Source organism: Mastigoproctus giganteus, chromosome 9, assembly GCF_048544385.1.
Source record: "Mastigoproctus giganteus isolate SK-2022 chromosome 9, ASM4854438v1, whole genome shotgun sequence".
Taxonomy (NCBI): Eukaryota; Metazoa; Arthropoda; class Arachnida; order Uropygi; family Thelyphonidae; genus Mastigoproctus; species Mastigoproctus giganteus.
The window spans coordinates 163,314,454-163,330,375 of NC_143583.1; the positions used below are offsets into that span (position 1 = coordinate 163,314,454).

The following is a 15,922-nucleotide window of genomic DNA, read 5'->3' on the forward strand; positions in this document are numbered from 1 at the left end:
GCCCATTCTTCTTTACGGATCGGAAACATGGATTTGTCTCAAGTTAGATTTGAACAAACTTGAGGTATTCTAAATGCGATGCCTGCGGCAGATCTTGGGCATCTCTCTTCGCGACCGCATCACTAATGATACCATCCGCGCCAGATGCCAACAGCAACCAACCATTGCCGACCAAAATCCAGAAGCGAAGGCTCAGATGGTTTGGCCACGTATGTAGAATGGGCACGAACAGAATACCATCCACACTGCTTTGGAGACAACGACCCACCCAATGGAGCATCCAACGGACCGTGCCTAGGAAAACGTGGGCCAAGCAAGTGGAAGATGACTTGAAGAGCCAATGTCTCGACCTTAACCAGGCCAGGACTGAAGCCATGGATCGTAAGGTATGGAAGAACATCACAGAGCAAGTCCGAAACCCTGCGGCACCTACAGCAGCATACTGGTTGCGTGGCCAACCGCCTCCCCCAGCTGCCAGCTAAGGACCAAAGAAGAAGAAGAATACCCATATGCAGTACTTTGCATTTGTCAATGTTAAACTTCAGTTGCCACTTCTCCGCCCATCTGCCCAAATTTTTTAGATCCTGTTGCAGTATTACACTGCCATTACTGTCATGAACAACCCAGCCAGCCTTTGTATCATCTGCAAACTTCGACACCAAGCCTGATATACATTCATCAATATCATTGATAAATATACAAAACAACAGTGGACTCAACTCTGAACCCTGTTGGACTCCACTAATAACATTACTCACGAAGAGCAGCACCCATTGATTACCACCCTCTGTCTTCTCCCACTCAACCATCCTTTTATCCATTATAGCAACTTACCCTTAATACCATTCTGCTCCAATTTATACAGTAATCTTTCATGCGCAACATTGTCAAAAGCTTTCCTGAAATCCAAATATATGATATCAAAATTATTTTTTGCATCCGGATTCCTTTGTAACCACATCATAATATCCTATAAAATTTGTCAGACAAGACTTTCCCTTAACAAACCCATGCTGTGTCTAAATTATTGCTGCAGTCTTGTCTAGATGATACTGCAATGCATCTTTAAACAGTGACTGCATTATTTTACCCGGAACAGAAGTTAAACTAACTGGTCTGTAATTACTCGTGTCACCCTTCGATCCCCCTTTGTGAATTGGGGATACATTTGCACAACTCCAGTCCGTGGGGACCTCCCCTGAGCCGAAGGATGCTCTCGTAATTATGGCTAAGAGTTTGCTTACTTCCTTTAATATAACTGGATAGATCCCATGCACCCCAGGTGCCTTTCTTATGTTTAACTTCAACAATTTCTCTTCCACTTTGCCCTCAGTTATTTTATTACAAAATCATTAAGCTACAATTTGATAACCTTCTGGCATTTTCAAACCTTAATAACTCCTCGTGTGAATGTAGATGCAAAATACTCATTCAGTTTGTTTGCCCTCTGAGCAGGATCATCAACAGTCGAACCATCAATATCAAGTGGACCAATCAGATTCATCCCCTTCCTTTTAGAGTTATATAAGTAAAGAAATCCTTGCTGTTTTTCTTAGCATCCTTTGCCAAAGATTTCTTGTTATCTGCCTTGGCCTGCCTAATCTCCTTTGTGACTTGATTATACACTAGCTTATATCTGCCATAGGCTTCTGTGTTGCCTGATAATTTATGTGCATCCCATGCATTTTTCTTCTCTGCCACAAGTCTCATTAGTTCATTTGACAACCATTTAGGCCTAAACCTTAAACAATATTTCTTAATAGGTATGAAACTTTTAGTAGCTTCCAGGATTAATTCCATGAATGCTTCCCACTTAGATTTTGACGTTAGTAACATTATCAGTTGATCCCACTGTACAGAATTTAAAAACTGTCTGAGACCACTGTAGTCACCTTTATGGAAGCAAAAACCCTTTCCTTTACCCCTGATGGTAATTATATCTTTAAGTAAATCCCACATCAATACACTGTGATCAGTGCCAATTGGTGATTCCTTTATCTGCAAATTCTTAATACACGAATGATCACTGCTGATAACCAGATCAAGAGTATTGCCCTCTCTGGTTGCCTCTCGAACATGCTGCTGCAGAAAACAATCATCCAATAAATCCACAAAAGTCTTACTAGTGTGCGAGTGACTAACCCACAAGCTCCAGTCAATATCTGGGAATTAAAATCCCTCATTATAAGACATTCTGAAATACTAGCCCACTCTATTTCTCTGTACAATTGTCCATTGTACTCATTTGATTCTACATCCTTCCTAAAATGAGGCCTCCAGACCTCTACGCAGTGCTCAAAGCGTGGCCTGACAATTGTCTTATACAAAGGGATAATCACCTCCTTTTCCCTAATAGCAAAATTCCCGTATATCATTGACCTGCTCTGGCAGTCTGTCTGCATTTCTCAGAAAACTTCATATCTGACTGTACAATTAATGGCATGTCTTTTTCATTTTCTTCCACCCCTAAGTGTAGTACCACACAGTTGGTATGTTTCTCTGTGGTTTCTTCTACACATATGCAGTACCTTGTATTTGTCAATGTTAAACTTTAGTTGCCAGTTCTCAGCCCATCTGCCCAAATTTTCTAGATCGTACCTTTCTTATGTTTAACTTCAATTTCTCCTCCACTTTGCTCTCAGTTATTACAAAATCATTAAGCACCCTATTACAATTTGATAGACTTCTGGCATTTTCCTCCCTTAATAACTCATGTGTGAATGTAGATGCAAAATACTTATTCAATGATTATCAGCTATCTCAGCAGGATCACCAACAGTCGAACCATCGATATCAAGTGGATCAGTCTGGTTCATCCCTTTCCTTCTATAATTTATAAAATAAAGAAGCCCTTGCTGTTTTTCTTAGCATCTTTTCCAAAGATTTCTTGTAATTTGTCTTCACTTGCCTAATCTCCTTTGTGACTTGATTACAGACTAGCTTATGTTTACCATAGGCATCTGTTTTGCCTAATAATTTATATACAACCCATGTATTTTTCTTCTCTGCCACGAATCTCATTATTTCATCTGACATCCATGTAGGCCTAAACCTTGAACAGTATTTCTTAATCGGTATGAAAAGCCAAGTAACTTCCTCAATTAATTCCTTGAATGCCTCCCATTTAGAATTCGCTGTTGGTAACATCATCAGTTGGTCCTACTGTACAGAATTTAAAAACTGTGTGAGACCACTGTAGTCACCTTTACGAAAGCAAAAACCCTTCCCTTTACCCACGATGGTAATTATATCTTTAAGTAAATCTCACATCAGTATACTGCGATCACTGACACCCAGTGGACCTTTATCTGCAAATTCTTAATGCACGAATAATCACTGCTGATAACCAGATAAAGAGTATTAGCATCTCTGGTTGCCTCTCAAACATACTTCTATAGAAAACAATCATCCAATAAATCCACAAAAGTCTTGCTACTGTGCAAGTGACCAATCCACAAGTTCCAGTCAATATCTGGGAAGTTAAAATCTCCCATTATAACACAATCTGATTTGCTGGCTTTTCTATTTCTCTGTAAAATGTTCATTGTACTCATCAGAAGCATTAGGCCTATAACACACTCCTACTCTCATTTTTGCTTTCCCAGTGCTTAAGTCACACCAAATTGACTCAGCATTGCACTGTCCACCTATGTCAACTAGATGCACTTCCTTGGATTTTATGTTTTTCTTAATTAATAGCATACCCTTCCTCCATTTCTATCCTTTCTGTACACAATGCAGAATTGGAATTTGTACTTCCCAAATTCCATTTCTGCATTGCTTATATCTGTGTGACACCACATTTCTGATATCCCAACAATATCTGCGTATGATGTCTTGTCCAACACTTCAAATTCATCAAATTTATTTACTATACTTCTAGAATTGGTGTACCAAGTATACATGCACCTATTCTTATTCTTAGTTACCCTAACACAGCCTATGGATTTATTTGTTTCATCATGACTCCCACCAGTCCCTGAAACTTCCAGCACCCTGCCTTCCTGGCTGCTGCTGCTGCTGCTGCTCATTCTAATAGAAGCAGTGCAAGAATCATATTAACCTCTGCCTGCTGCTACAGTTAATCTTTTTTCTGTGAATCACCCTAAGCTAGCTGTTTTCTGTCCCACCTGACCCACCTAACGCTGCCTCTGTGGCATCAGCAAACACTCTTGCACTCCTTCTGTTTAAGTGTATCCCATCCCTGTAGAAGCAATCTCTCCTGTTAACAAGCACAGACCACGCTGAGAAAAATTCCATCCCATGCGCCTTGCACAGTCTCTCCATGGCCGAATTGTTTGAGAAGGCTCTCATCATATACTCTCTCCTATCGTGTCTGGGCAGAATTATAGATACTTTCAAATTTTACCTTAAATCACGACTATTTTTCAGAATTGACCTGTACTTGTTAAGCAAATCCGCAGATCTCGTACCCTTAATGTCATTAGTGCAAACGTGTACAACAGTATCATCCTTTGTGCCCTTAAAAGATGATATCTGCTCTGCAACATCAACTTTTGCTCCTGGTAGACATACCCTGTTTCTATTCCTCCTATCATTTTTACACAATATATTACCTATCTCCCTGACAATAAGAATCTCTGATGATAACTAGTTCCTGTGGGACTAGTGCATTCTGCCCTGAAGATTGCTGCTGCGTTGCCTGATGCACAAGATTGAGTTGTGGAGCTTGATGGGTGCCCCATTTTAATACCTTCAAAGGACATCTATCCGACTCTTCAAACTCTCATAAGTGCCCATCAACTTTACACTGAGTTGGCCCCTAATTTGTTGAAACTCTGTGCACCTAGCGCACACACACAAAGACATCCTCTTTGGCTAGATCATGCCCTGTTTCAGAGACTTCCACAAACATTTGACAAGTAGCACATTTTTTAGGCTGTGATGCATTGGAGAATCACCACCACCCAGTTCTTCTCCGAGTCACAGCACTCCTGCTTTGTGCCCGTTGCTTTGTTGCTCTAGTCTGGGGCATGATATTGAAGTTAACAATGAAAATTAATAAGATTAATAAATTTAATTAATTAATTATCAATACTACACTATCTAATAGATTCCTAAATGCAATGATACGTATTGTGCTATCTAGCTTTTTGTTAGCGCTCCTATTTACCACAATTAAAAATTTGAATTCCCTACCGCTCACTCTATACAAAAACAATGGCTGCAAAATTCAAATGAAAAACGGTTTTACATATATTAAGTTGTAACCTACAAAAACTCTGCATATCTAAATTAAAAATAAGAAAACGAGCGTAACTTGAACTATAAAGCTACTTATAAAGTATAATATAATATGACTATTAAGTAAATAAAATGGCAAAACACATGATTTTTTGGAGCTTGTAATTCACAGCTGGAACTTGTAAAGACATTCAGACCCTTAGTTATCCTCTTAGCCTAATTCTTGGATAACTTGTTACTTAATATCACTAAATGAACCAGATCATAGGGCTGGTAGGTCCAAGAATAAAATCAAAATAAGTTATTTTTTTATTAAGTTTGATTAAATAATAATAATAAAAGGGGGCCAATAGCCCAGTGGTTACCACACTGAACTCCTAGACTGATGGACTTGTGTTCGAGTCCTGCTTTGGCGGAAGTGAATGCATCTCCATCAGTTGGGAGACTGGTATAATAATAATAGTGATTATTAATTACAATAATAATAAGAATAATAATGATAATTAAAAAAAAAAGCTATCATGAAAGTTGATTCAGCAGACCTACCCCTCCAAGGTTGAAGTGACAGCTGAGGCAGATAGTGGTGCTATCTGGTGAAGCTAAACAGATCTACCTCTATAGATGGATTATAATGTCGAAGAGAAGTAATAATCATACTGCATTGAGTGTGGCACAGGATAAAATCACTTGTGTTCAGGCCTTAGGCAGAGGGGCTGGTTCGAAAAGGCGGTGACAGTCTCTGACTTTTCAAAAACAGTGGAGCAAGTGGTGCTGTCACTCATATGGCCATCACAAGGGAATGGCAAGACCATCCAGCCCAACCAGCTGCAATTGCTCCTGCGCAACTGCACCAGTGACCACACAGGATGAAAGTGCCAACGCATGAAGTGGAGCATCGAAATGAATACATTCATCATGCAAGAATACTCTGAGGTAATGAAGCTAGAGACTGATATGACAATGTATAAGTCAAGACTACCAAATGATTGCAACGCTTGCTATGTGCTGACCTGGATATTCAGGTAAGCAAATAGCAGACCAGAGAAATTCTGTATCATGAAGAACCCGATAGCTCCTGCAATCTTGGAAAAAATCAAGCAGGACATGAGTGACTAACTGCAAAGAACATGGACAACATGGAACCAGAGGAGGAAGAACAGCAAGAGATACAACTCAGAGCAGCTGAAGTGGAAAGCGACGAAGTCATGATATCCATAATAGAAGATGAGTGGAAAAAAGCCCTAATAGAATTTAAAATAATGAATTCTGCAAAGGCCCATGTGATACTGAAGCAGAGACCCAATAGAATCCTGGAGAGTCACAGTCCACCTCAATTGGTAAATTTAACCCCAGGGGCTCACGTGTGGCGAGTATGGACTTGGTAAAAGGGTCCTGAGCTGGATATCATCGTTCTTCTCTTTCTTGATGATTCCTTTCTACTTCTCTCTCTCTCTCTCTCTAAGGGTAACTTGGGAATTTTTTTTTTGGTTGGTGCAGCACCAGCCAAAAAAAAAAAAAAAAAAAAAATAATAATAATAACACATTACCTTGACAATAATGGTGCAACTCTGGAGGCTATTCACACAGCCATGTACTGCGCTGCCATAGCAGCCACTAGGATTAATGGAAGAGAAATGAGGGACCAGCAGCAGAAGAACCAAAAAACAAGGAACCTCCAGCTTGGGAAAACAGACTTCAGCAGAAGATAGAAGAATTAAGAGTCAAACTAGGTCAGTTGACCCAGTAACAATGGGGCAGTAGAAGTAAGAAGTTAATTGGAAAAGTAAAGAGCATCCTCAAGAGAGACAATGTCCACAGCAAACACAAGACCAAAAATCAGAGAATAGACTACTTAGATACACTGAAGCAGAACCTCCTTGCACTTAGCAAGAGACTCTGCTGATACAAAGAGAGCTGCCAGAAGAAAATAAACAATGACATCTTTGATGAGAACCATAGGGCCTTCTATAGGAGTATTGGACAAGACAGGAAAGATGGAAATAGACCACTTGAGCAGAAGACAATTGAGGAGCTCTGGGGCAACATATGGAGCAGTGAAAGCCCCTGGATAGAAGTAGAATGGAAGAAAACGAAGGACGTAAAAGAAATGAGAGAATGGGTGATTCGGGAGGAGGAAGAAGTATAATGGTTGATCAGGAAGTCCAACAACTGGTGAACCCCAGGAATTGATAACATCCATAGCTACTGATACACGAAGCTCACTTGCACACACAAGCACCTAGCAGAGCAGTTCACCCAAATGATAAGTTGCCCAAAGACAATCACAGAGTTACTCAAGAAATCACTTATCTGAAGGCTAAACACCAAGATACAAGAAACCTGGTGAAATACAGACCAATCACCTGTTTCCCAACAATGTTCAAGATCCTTACCAGCTGAATAACCAAGATGTCAGACCACTTGAAGTGCCAGTACATCATGGCCGAACAGTAGAAAGGATGCAAGCAGATGAGAAAAGGATTCAAGGAGCAATTAACCATTGATGCCATAGTTATAGAGCATGCCTACAAGAAGCAGGGCAACCTGTACATGGCCTTGAATGGGTTGATCACGCTGAATTCTGATGGGATCCTTCCACTTGTTCAGATTACGAACCTAAGTGGGCATAAATTCAAATTAAGAAAAGACAGATGTAGAATAGATGTGCGGAAATTTGCCTTTAGCCAGCGGGTGGTTAATTGCTGTAACAAGCTTCCATCTGTCGTTCTGGAAGTTTATAGGTTAAATAAATTTAAAGACGAACTGGACAGGCATTTGGAGGGAATGGTGTGTTTTTTTTTTTTTTTTTTTGGCTGATGCTGCATAAGCTCATACACTTGCTTTCTTGTATCACATGCCACTACTGCTACTACTACTACTACATCGATTATTGCAGGCCTCCAACTCCATGCCTCTTAGCTGCTAATGGAGATACTGAAGTTTTTACAAATCCTTTACAAAATCAATCCAACATTGAGAAACTTCCTAGAAGCAACCATGTAGAAATGGAGTACCACCATCAAGGTCGAGAATATCATAACCAGACCAATCCCCATCAGGAGAGGAATCTTTCAGGGAGATGCTCTGAGCCCACTGTGGTTCTGTCTAGCACTCAAACCACTATCCACCATGCTCAACAACAGCAAGTATGGATGTAACCTCAAAGAAGGAAGGAAAAACATGTACACCCTCTACCATCTGATGTACATGGACGACATCAAGCTCTACATGGAAACTGAGAAGCAACTCCTGAAGCTACTCCAGATCACCAAAGAATTCAGCAATGATTTCAGGATAAAATTTGGTCTAGACAAATGCAAAATCCACGGATTGCATCAGGGGAAATTAGTCTGCCGAAACGTTCAGCTACATACTGGTAAAGAGATTGGAGCCATATCAGGCGAAGAGAGTAGCCAGGTGGGCAGGAGCAGTAGTGCGTAGCACACACTTCTTGATTAGACCAGGGTTCCAGCCTGTGCCCACCAAATACCGAGGATGCAGAAAGGTCAGGGAATAACCACCGCATATCCCCGTAGCAATATGGCCTTAGTTGCTAATGCTCTTAAAAACCAAATAACAAACAAACAAACAGGGGAAGAGACCTACAAATACAGTCCATTCTGGTTATTTGGGACGCATCGGGACTAGTGCATTTTGGCCCGATTAAGCGGCTGCCCCAATTATCCAAAGTTTCACGTAAATAGTTAAAAATACAATGGATCCCCCCCTTTACAATTGGTTCTGTACAATCAAATCACGTTACGACGAACTCACCATATTAAAGTACCATCCACTATACGATGTGCAGTAAGCGCCGGTCATTGTGATCACGTTTGTGAATTGAATTTTAATTCTATTAAACAGCGATTCTAATTAGCGAAAATAGGAGGAATATTATCCACAGGCTATAAAAGTAAAGATATATTAAGCACAAATTTACCCTTTATTACCTTACCAATTAAAAAATTAAATGATACGTGAAAATCGGAAGAATATAAGTGATAATTGGAATAATTAATACGTACTGTAATATGGATGTTGATGTTTTGATGTTTGGTTTTTAGGAGCATTAGCAACTAAGGCCATATTGCTCCGGGAATATGCAGTGGTCATTCCCTGACCTTTCCGCATCCTCCGTATTTGGTGGTGACGGGCTCAAACCCCGGTCTAATCAAGAAGTGTGTGCTATGCACTGCTGCTCCTTCGCACCTGGCTACGGAGGCGCCACTGTAATATGGACATACTAACTAGTTGACATTTCTGTTCACTGACATTTGTGGGTGGGGGGGGGTTAAAATTTAAAACAGTAAAAACATAAGAAATCAATAACAAAGGATACGGCACACACAAATTGCAAGTAACACGATACGTGCAAGTGAGAACGGAGTAACGAGTTACAAAGCTTTAAAAATAGGAATGAAGAGAAGATCTGAAAATTAATTTTTTTATATGATTGAAGATTTCGTGGAAGTGTAAACACATTTCATCATAATAACCCACAGAATTCCAGCTGTCGGTATTATCGCAAATTCAGTAAGATCGAGTTTACTGTCCGTTTATGATAGATTTCACTAACAGAAAAGCCCAATAAACAGGTGACTGCTAATTGTTTTTATAGTTTTATGGTTGTGACCTCCAGAATTTCGACTGAACCACATGGTACCGTCGGAGACAATCATAGAGTAATCTCCAGTGATGCGGTCTCCTGCCCCGATTAAACGGCATGCTGTCCCAATTAAGCGAAGTAAGCCCTGGCTATTTTCTCGATTGGTTTCTGTTTTTTAAGATTTGCCCCAAATAAATGGCTGCCCCGATTAACCAGTGGCCCAAATAACCAGAATCCGCTGTACTTGGGGATAATGCAAGCTTGGTAGTTAGAGCACAAGGAGTTTAAGACCTTCCTGGCTAAAAAAGTACCATCAGAGACTCAGAAACCTGCTCAAAGCAAATCTGAAGAGTGAACATTAAAGCTATAAACACCTATGGAGTCCCAGTGCTAACACACTCCTTCGTGATCATAGATTGGACTAACATCGAGCTGGAGGATATCATGAGAGAGGCAGGGGCAATGATGACTAAGAGCTGCCAACACCACCCAGCCCCGGTGTTGGCAGCTCTAAAGTTGGCAGTGGAGGGACTGACAATAGCTCGGAAAGAAGGGGGAAGAAGCCTGATAGACTTCATTGAGCAATAGAAGACGATGATAGCTAACCCGAAGAATTATTTTCAGAAAAACACAGCAGCACTCTACCAGGCCATAAGGAAAATAGACAAGTGGCAAACCCCACTCAACCTAAGTGAGGAGTCCCCTCCCACCCAGATGGAGCAAACGAAGCTAAAAATATGGACAAAAAAGACACTCCACGGTGGACAGTACAGTGACCTCCATCAAGACCACATAGATAAAATGGGTCCCGAGTGGGATGCCCTTCCCTAAGACTGAAGGATTCAATCTTGCCATCCAAGACCATGTAATCAACCCCAGGAACTATAGAAAATACATCGGAAAGGACCCGGAGTGGCAGATGACCCATGTCGACAATGTCACTTGTCCTCAGAAATGATCCACCTCATCACTGCAGGTGCAAGGTAATGTATCAGATCATGTCTGTGAGTACCCTGTCTGGGTATACTGATAGACACGACCCGGTAGCCAGGATAATACATCAGAAGCTAGCAATGAATTACTAGTTGATCAAAGAAAGTGTACCGTATTTCAAGTATGGCTCTCATGCCATACTATACCACCCCAATCCACAAGCTGTACTGGGACTGTGCTATAATAACAGACTGGACATAACCCTTGTCAACAAGAAGGAAAAGGTTACCTATCTGATTGACATAATGGTGTTCAATGCTGGCAACCTCCACAAAACCCATGAGGAAAAGATCAGGAAGTACATGGACCTAAGACAGGAGATCAAAGAGATGCAGCATATGCAACAAGTAACATTCATTGTGTTAACCACTGGTATGGTGCCAAAGACCCTACATAACAGCCTAGCAGCAATAGGTCTCCCAGAAAACACATACAAGCAATTTCAGAAAGTTTTAATCCTGAACACCTGTAGGATAGCCAGAGAGTTTCTCGACCAACGGTAACACCAGACATACCACCCTGTGCACTTTGTACCAGTGCTTGTCATGGTGGAACCCCCACCAGGGAGAAATAATAATAATGGCTCTTGCAAAAGGCTCTTCCCCGGGACCGAAGGATTCGCGCTCGCCTTCAACACCAGGAACTATAGGAAATACATTGCCAAAGGGTCCGGAGTAACAGATGACACATTTTAATGATACCATTTGGTCTCAGAAACAATCCAGCAGCTCACCGCAGGATGCAGTGTAATCACTCAGACAGAGTACACTCGTAGACACGACCAGGTGGCCAGGATAATACATCAAAAGCTAGCACAAAAATACCAGCTGATCAAAAAAAGTTTTTCATATTACAAGTATGAGCCTCGGGCAGTACTTAGAGACCTTTACTCATAGGCTATACTTGGGCCTTACCATCATTACAGACAAGACAATCCTGCACAACAGACCAGACATAGCCCTCATTGACACACAAAGGAGATGCTACCTACCTGATCGACATAGCAGTGCCCAACATCAGCAACCCCCAGAAAACATATGAGGAAAAGATCAGGAAGTATTCAGACCTAAGATGGGAAACCAAAGATATGTGGCATATAGAAAAAGTAATGACCATCCTGATCATTGTGTCAACCACTGGCATGATGCCAAAGAGGCTCCATAAGAACCTAGCAACGATAGGCCTCTCAGAGAACACTTACATGGAACTCCAGAAAGCCGCAATCCTGAATACCTGTAGGATAGTAAGAGAGTTCCTCGACCAACAGTAACCATAATAATAATAGTAACTGGGCACAATCAACCACCCCATGCACTTGGTACCAGTACCCATCATCGGGCAGAAAAAAAGCTCATAAAGGAGAAAAAGTTTTTTATAATAATAATAAGCTAATAGAATGATATAAAGCATGAAATAAGTTGAATTCAGATATTATTTTGATTTTCTGAAACAGTAGTGTTTTATTTTCTGAGATGTCATGAATGAAAACCAGATCTGTTCATTGTCAGTTACTGAAGTGAATATAAGTAGTTTTAAGGGAAGTTATTTTCTGTTTCATCTTTTTTCAGAAAGGGAGATCGTATCTATGAACAATTGAAGCTTATGGGATGCTCAGTAGACTGGGATAGAGCAACTTTCACAATGGATCCAGTGAGCCCACAGATTTATATATATTTAATTAATATAGAATATTTAATGTACTTTATTTTTAATATTTTTATTCGTAATTTATTAATTTATAATACTATAGTTTTACAAGGATAATTGAAAAGATAATGGCAGTTTGTCTGTTAAAGTTACATTAGATTGGAAAAAAATTTTTTAATAATTGTGCTGAATAGTTTTTCAACACAATTTTCATTCTTTCAGTACAAAAGTTCTAAATTGCCCAAGCATTCTTGCTCCTTTCAAGAACTTATTTTGCATTTCCCGCCAGGTTTACTGAAGTGAATATAATCACTTCTGTCACTTAGTTACTATCATGAAATTGATGCCATTTCAAACTCTTTAAATGTCAAAAAGCTAAAAATTCAGAGGAGTAGAGCAGTATACAGGGTGTCCCAAAAGTCACTGCGTATTTTGGTGGAACAATGTGATTTTCAAATAAATTTCATTATGACAAGTATATTTATTCTTTTTTACATAAAACATAAGTACCTGTAATGTGTTAGAGATGTTATTATAATTTTTGTAAAATTTTTAATGTATTCTTTTCAGACCCATATAATTCATGATGAATGTTCAAGAGCAGATTTTTGTTGTAACATCCCACATCAAAGGAATGAAGTTTTGTGAAATTAAGGAAAGATTTTCAAGGAGATTTCATAGTCCCGGTCCTACAGACAATGCAATTCATGCACTTGTGAATAAGTTTAAAAGAACTGGGTCTGTGCTTGACGAGGAAAGATGTGGACACCCAAGGACAGCATGTGAAAGCATTGCATCAAGTTGAGAAATGTTTGAAGAGGACTCAAAATTATCAGTTAGCAAAGGATCTCGAAGACTGAACATACCCAAGACATCAGTTCACAGAATTTTGCATTCGACACTAATGAAAAAGCCCTACCACATCCAACTGTTGCATGATCTACGTGAAGAAGATTTTCCTCGTTGAGCAGCAGTGTGTGCAGAACTTGTAGATTAAATCAAAAATAACACACTTAATAGACCATTAGCTTAATGGACCACAAAATAACAGCTTAATGTCATAATGAAATTTATTTGAAAATCACACTGTTTCACCAAAATATGCATTTACATAAAATGGAATTCAAGCCACTCTGGGAACTTTCCTTTCTTGTGGAGCCCACCGACTTGCCAAAATTTAATGATTGTGTAGGTCCAGCGTGGGGAACCTACAAGCATTTAAATTCATTTGCACCTTGGTCATCAGAACATGTGCTGCACTATTTTCTTTCACATTTAAGTTTTCTCTGTACTGTAGTAAACACGTGGGCCAGCTCTATGCATCAACACATCCAGATATGGGAGGGCTTTGTTACATTATATTTCTAGGGTGAATTTTTTGAAGGGAGGAAGTCTGTCAAAATAATTTAAAAGAATTTCCTAAGAATTACCAAAAAATATATATATTGTAAATTTTCTTAAGCAATTTATATTCTTAAGCAACATTTAAAGCAACAGTAAAAAATATGTGGACCTCCACATATTATTTTACTCTGTCATAATACAACATTTAACTGAAAAAGACTTTGTGTCAGGTGTGTTTTTGTATTCTTGTAAGAACTAATTTATATAGCATCTAGTCCATTCTGTTTATATAGCTTCCATCATCAAAGTTTATGTTGTGAGACATTATGAGGAATAATTCCTCTAGAACAGCGGTTCCCAACCTTTTTTGACTCGCTAACACCTTTTAACATAATATTTTTGTCGTGAACCGCTAAGCCTATATTCTCTGAAATTGTATAATAGTACTGATTTTTTTATTATAAAATATACCCAGTACTACGTTTTTATAAGTGACATTGCAGAATAATAAAAATTATTATTAAGTATTATTTATACTTTGTAAGGCAGTTATTAATCAGTCCAAGCTAGATTTCAAACAGGTTAAGAGTAGAAAACTTGCTTCTTGTCCAAATGGCAGCCGAGCATTCTGGTCTCTTTCCAAAGCTACTGAAGGCAATTTTTGTCCATCTCTGTTCCCACTTCTTTAAAAACCAGATAGTTCTGTTGCCATATTAGCCAAAAATAAAGTTGACCTGCTAGCATCCTATTTTTCTTCCAACTCATGCATTGATAATCTTGGTAAATCACCTCAAACCGTTCCCAGTACACTCCATTCAACGAATCCTGTGGTTTTCATTCAAAAGCATGTTGTCGTTTTGATGAATCTGATGCTACGAAAGCTCCAGGTCCTGATGGTATTTCTCCACTTGTTCTCAAAACCTGTGCCTCTAAACTTACTCCTGTTTTGTGTCGTCTTGTTTCACTTTCTTATTCCAAAGGTGTTTTTCCTTCTGCTTGGAAATTTGCTCATATCCAGCCAGTTCCTAAAAAGGGTGACAAATCCCTTCCATCCAATTATCGTCCCTATGCAATTACTTGTACTCTTTCCAAAGTAATGGAGAAATCAATTAACTGCCAACTCTTAAAACTATCTAGAAATCTTTCATATGATCAACGATTGCCAGTATGGATTCCATCAGTGTCATTCCACTGGTGATATTCTGGCTTATGTTACCCATCTATGGACAAATTCAATGGAAAAGTTTGGTGAAACTCAAGCCATTGCTCTTGACAATTCATGGGCTTTTTATTGTGTTTGGCATAAAGGTCTTCTAAATAAGTTTCTGTCCTGTGGTTTGCCAGCTGTTCTTTGTAATTGGGTATCCAGTTTTTTCTCTGACCACTCACTGCTAGTAATGGTAGACGGCTCTCTGTCTTCTAACTTTTCCACCAATGCTGGTGTTCCCCAAGGTTCAGTTCTTTCCCCCACTCTTTTCCTCTTGTATATTAATGGCCTTCTTCCATTGACCAGAAATCCTGTCCATAGTTTTGCTGATGATAGCACATTGCTTTCAATCTTCCAGTTTGAGAAACCCTGCTCTGCTCAAACAGTTTAATTTCTCGAATATCCACTACCAATTCCTTAAATGCAGATCTCCAGGAAATTCTTCGGTGGGGCAAAGAAAACTTAATTTGAATTCTTCTGAAAGTCAGCACTGTCTTTTATCTCGCAAAAAGGATTCTGCTGCTCCTATGCTTATCTTCGATGACACTTCGATTTCTAGGCAAGATCTTGGGGATTACCCTGACCTAATCCCTCTTGGCATAAAGAACATTACAAATATTGCTTCCTCTGCATCTAAAAAACTGGGTTTTCTCTCTCTCTCGCTCGCGGCGTTACCTTTCATCCAAACAGTTGTTTACTCTGTTGAAATCGCAAATCTGGCCTACCATGGAATATTGTTCCGACATCTGGGGCGGTGTCCCCAAAACCTCTCGCAGGCCTCTAGATTATATTCAAAAGAGGGCCGTTAGATTAATTAATGTCTCATCTGTAACAGAGTCTCTCCACTCTCTGTCTCATAGACATTCTGTTTCTGTTGCATGCCTTTTCTATAGTTACTTGCATGGACACTGTTCTTCTGA

At 39.6% G+C, this 15,922-nt stretch overlaps 1 protein-coding gene across 1 annotated transcript in view; it reads left to right on the forward strand.

The window, feature by feature from the left end:
• The window catches only part of ValRS (Valyl-tRNA synthetase), a 394,022-nt gene that overhangs the window by 102,345 nt on the left and 275,755 nt on the right, over positions 1-15,922 (forward strand). Inside the window, exon 6 of the mRNA XM_090381628.1 lies at positions 12,373-12,454. Coding sequence (XP_090237754.1) covers positions 12,373-12,454 — 82 coding nt within the window. The remainder of the gene's footprint in view (positions 1-12,372; positions 12,455-15,922) is intronic.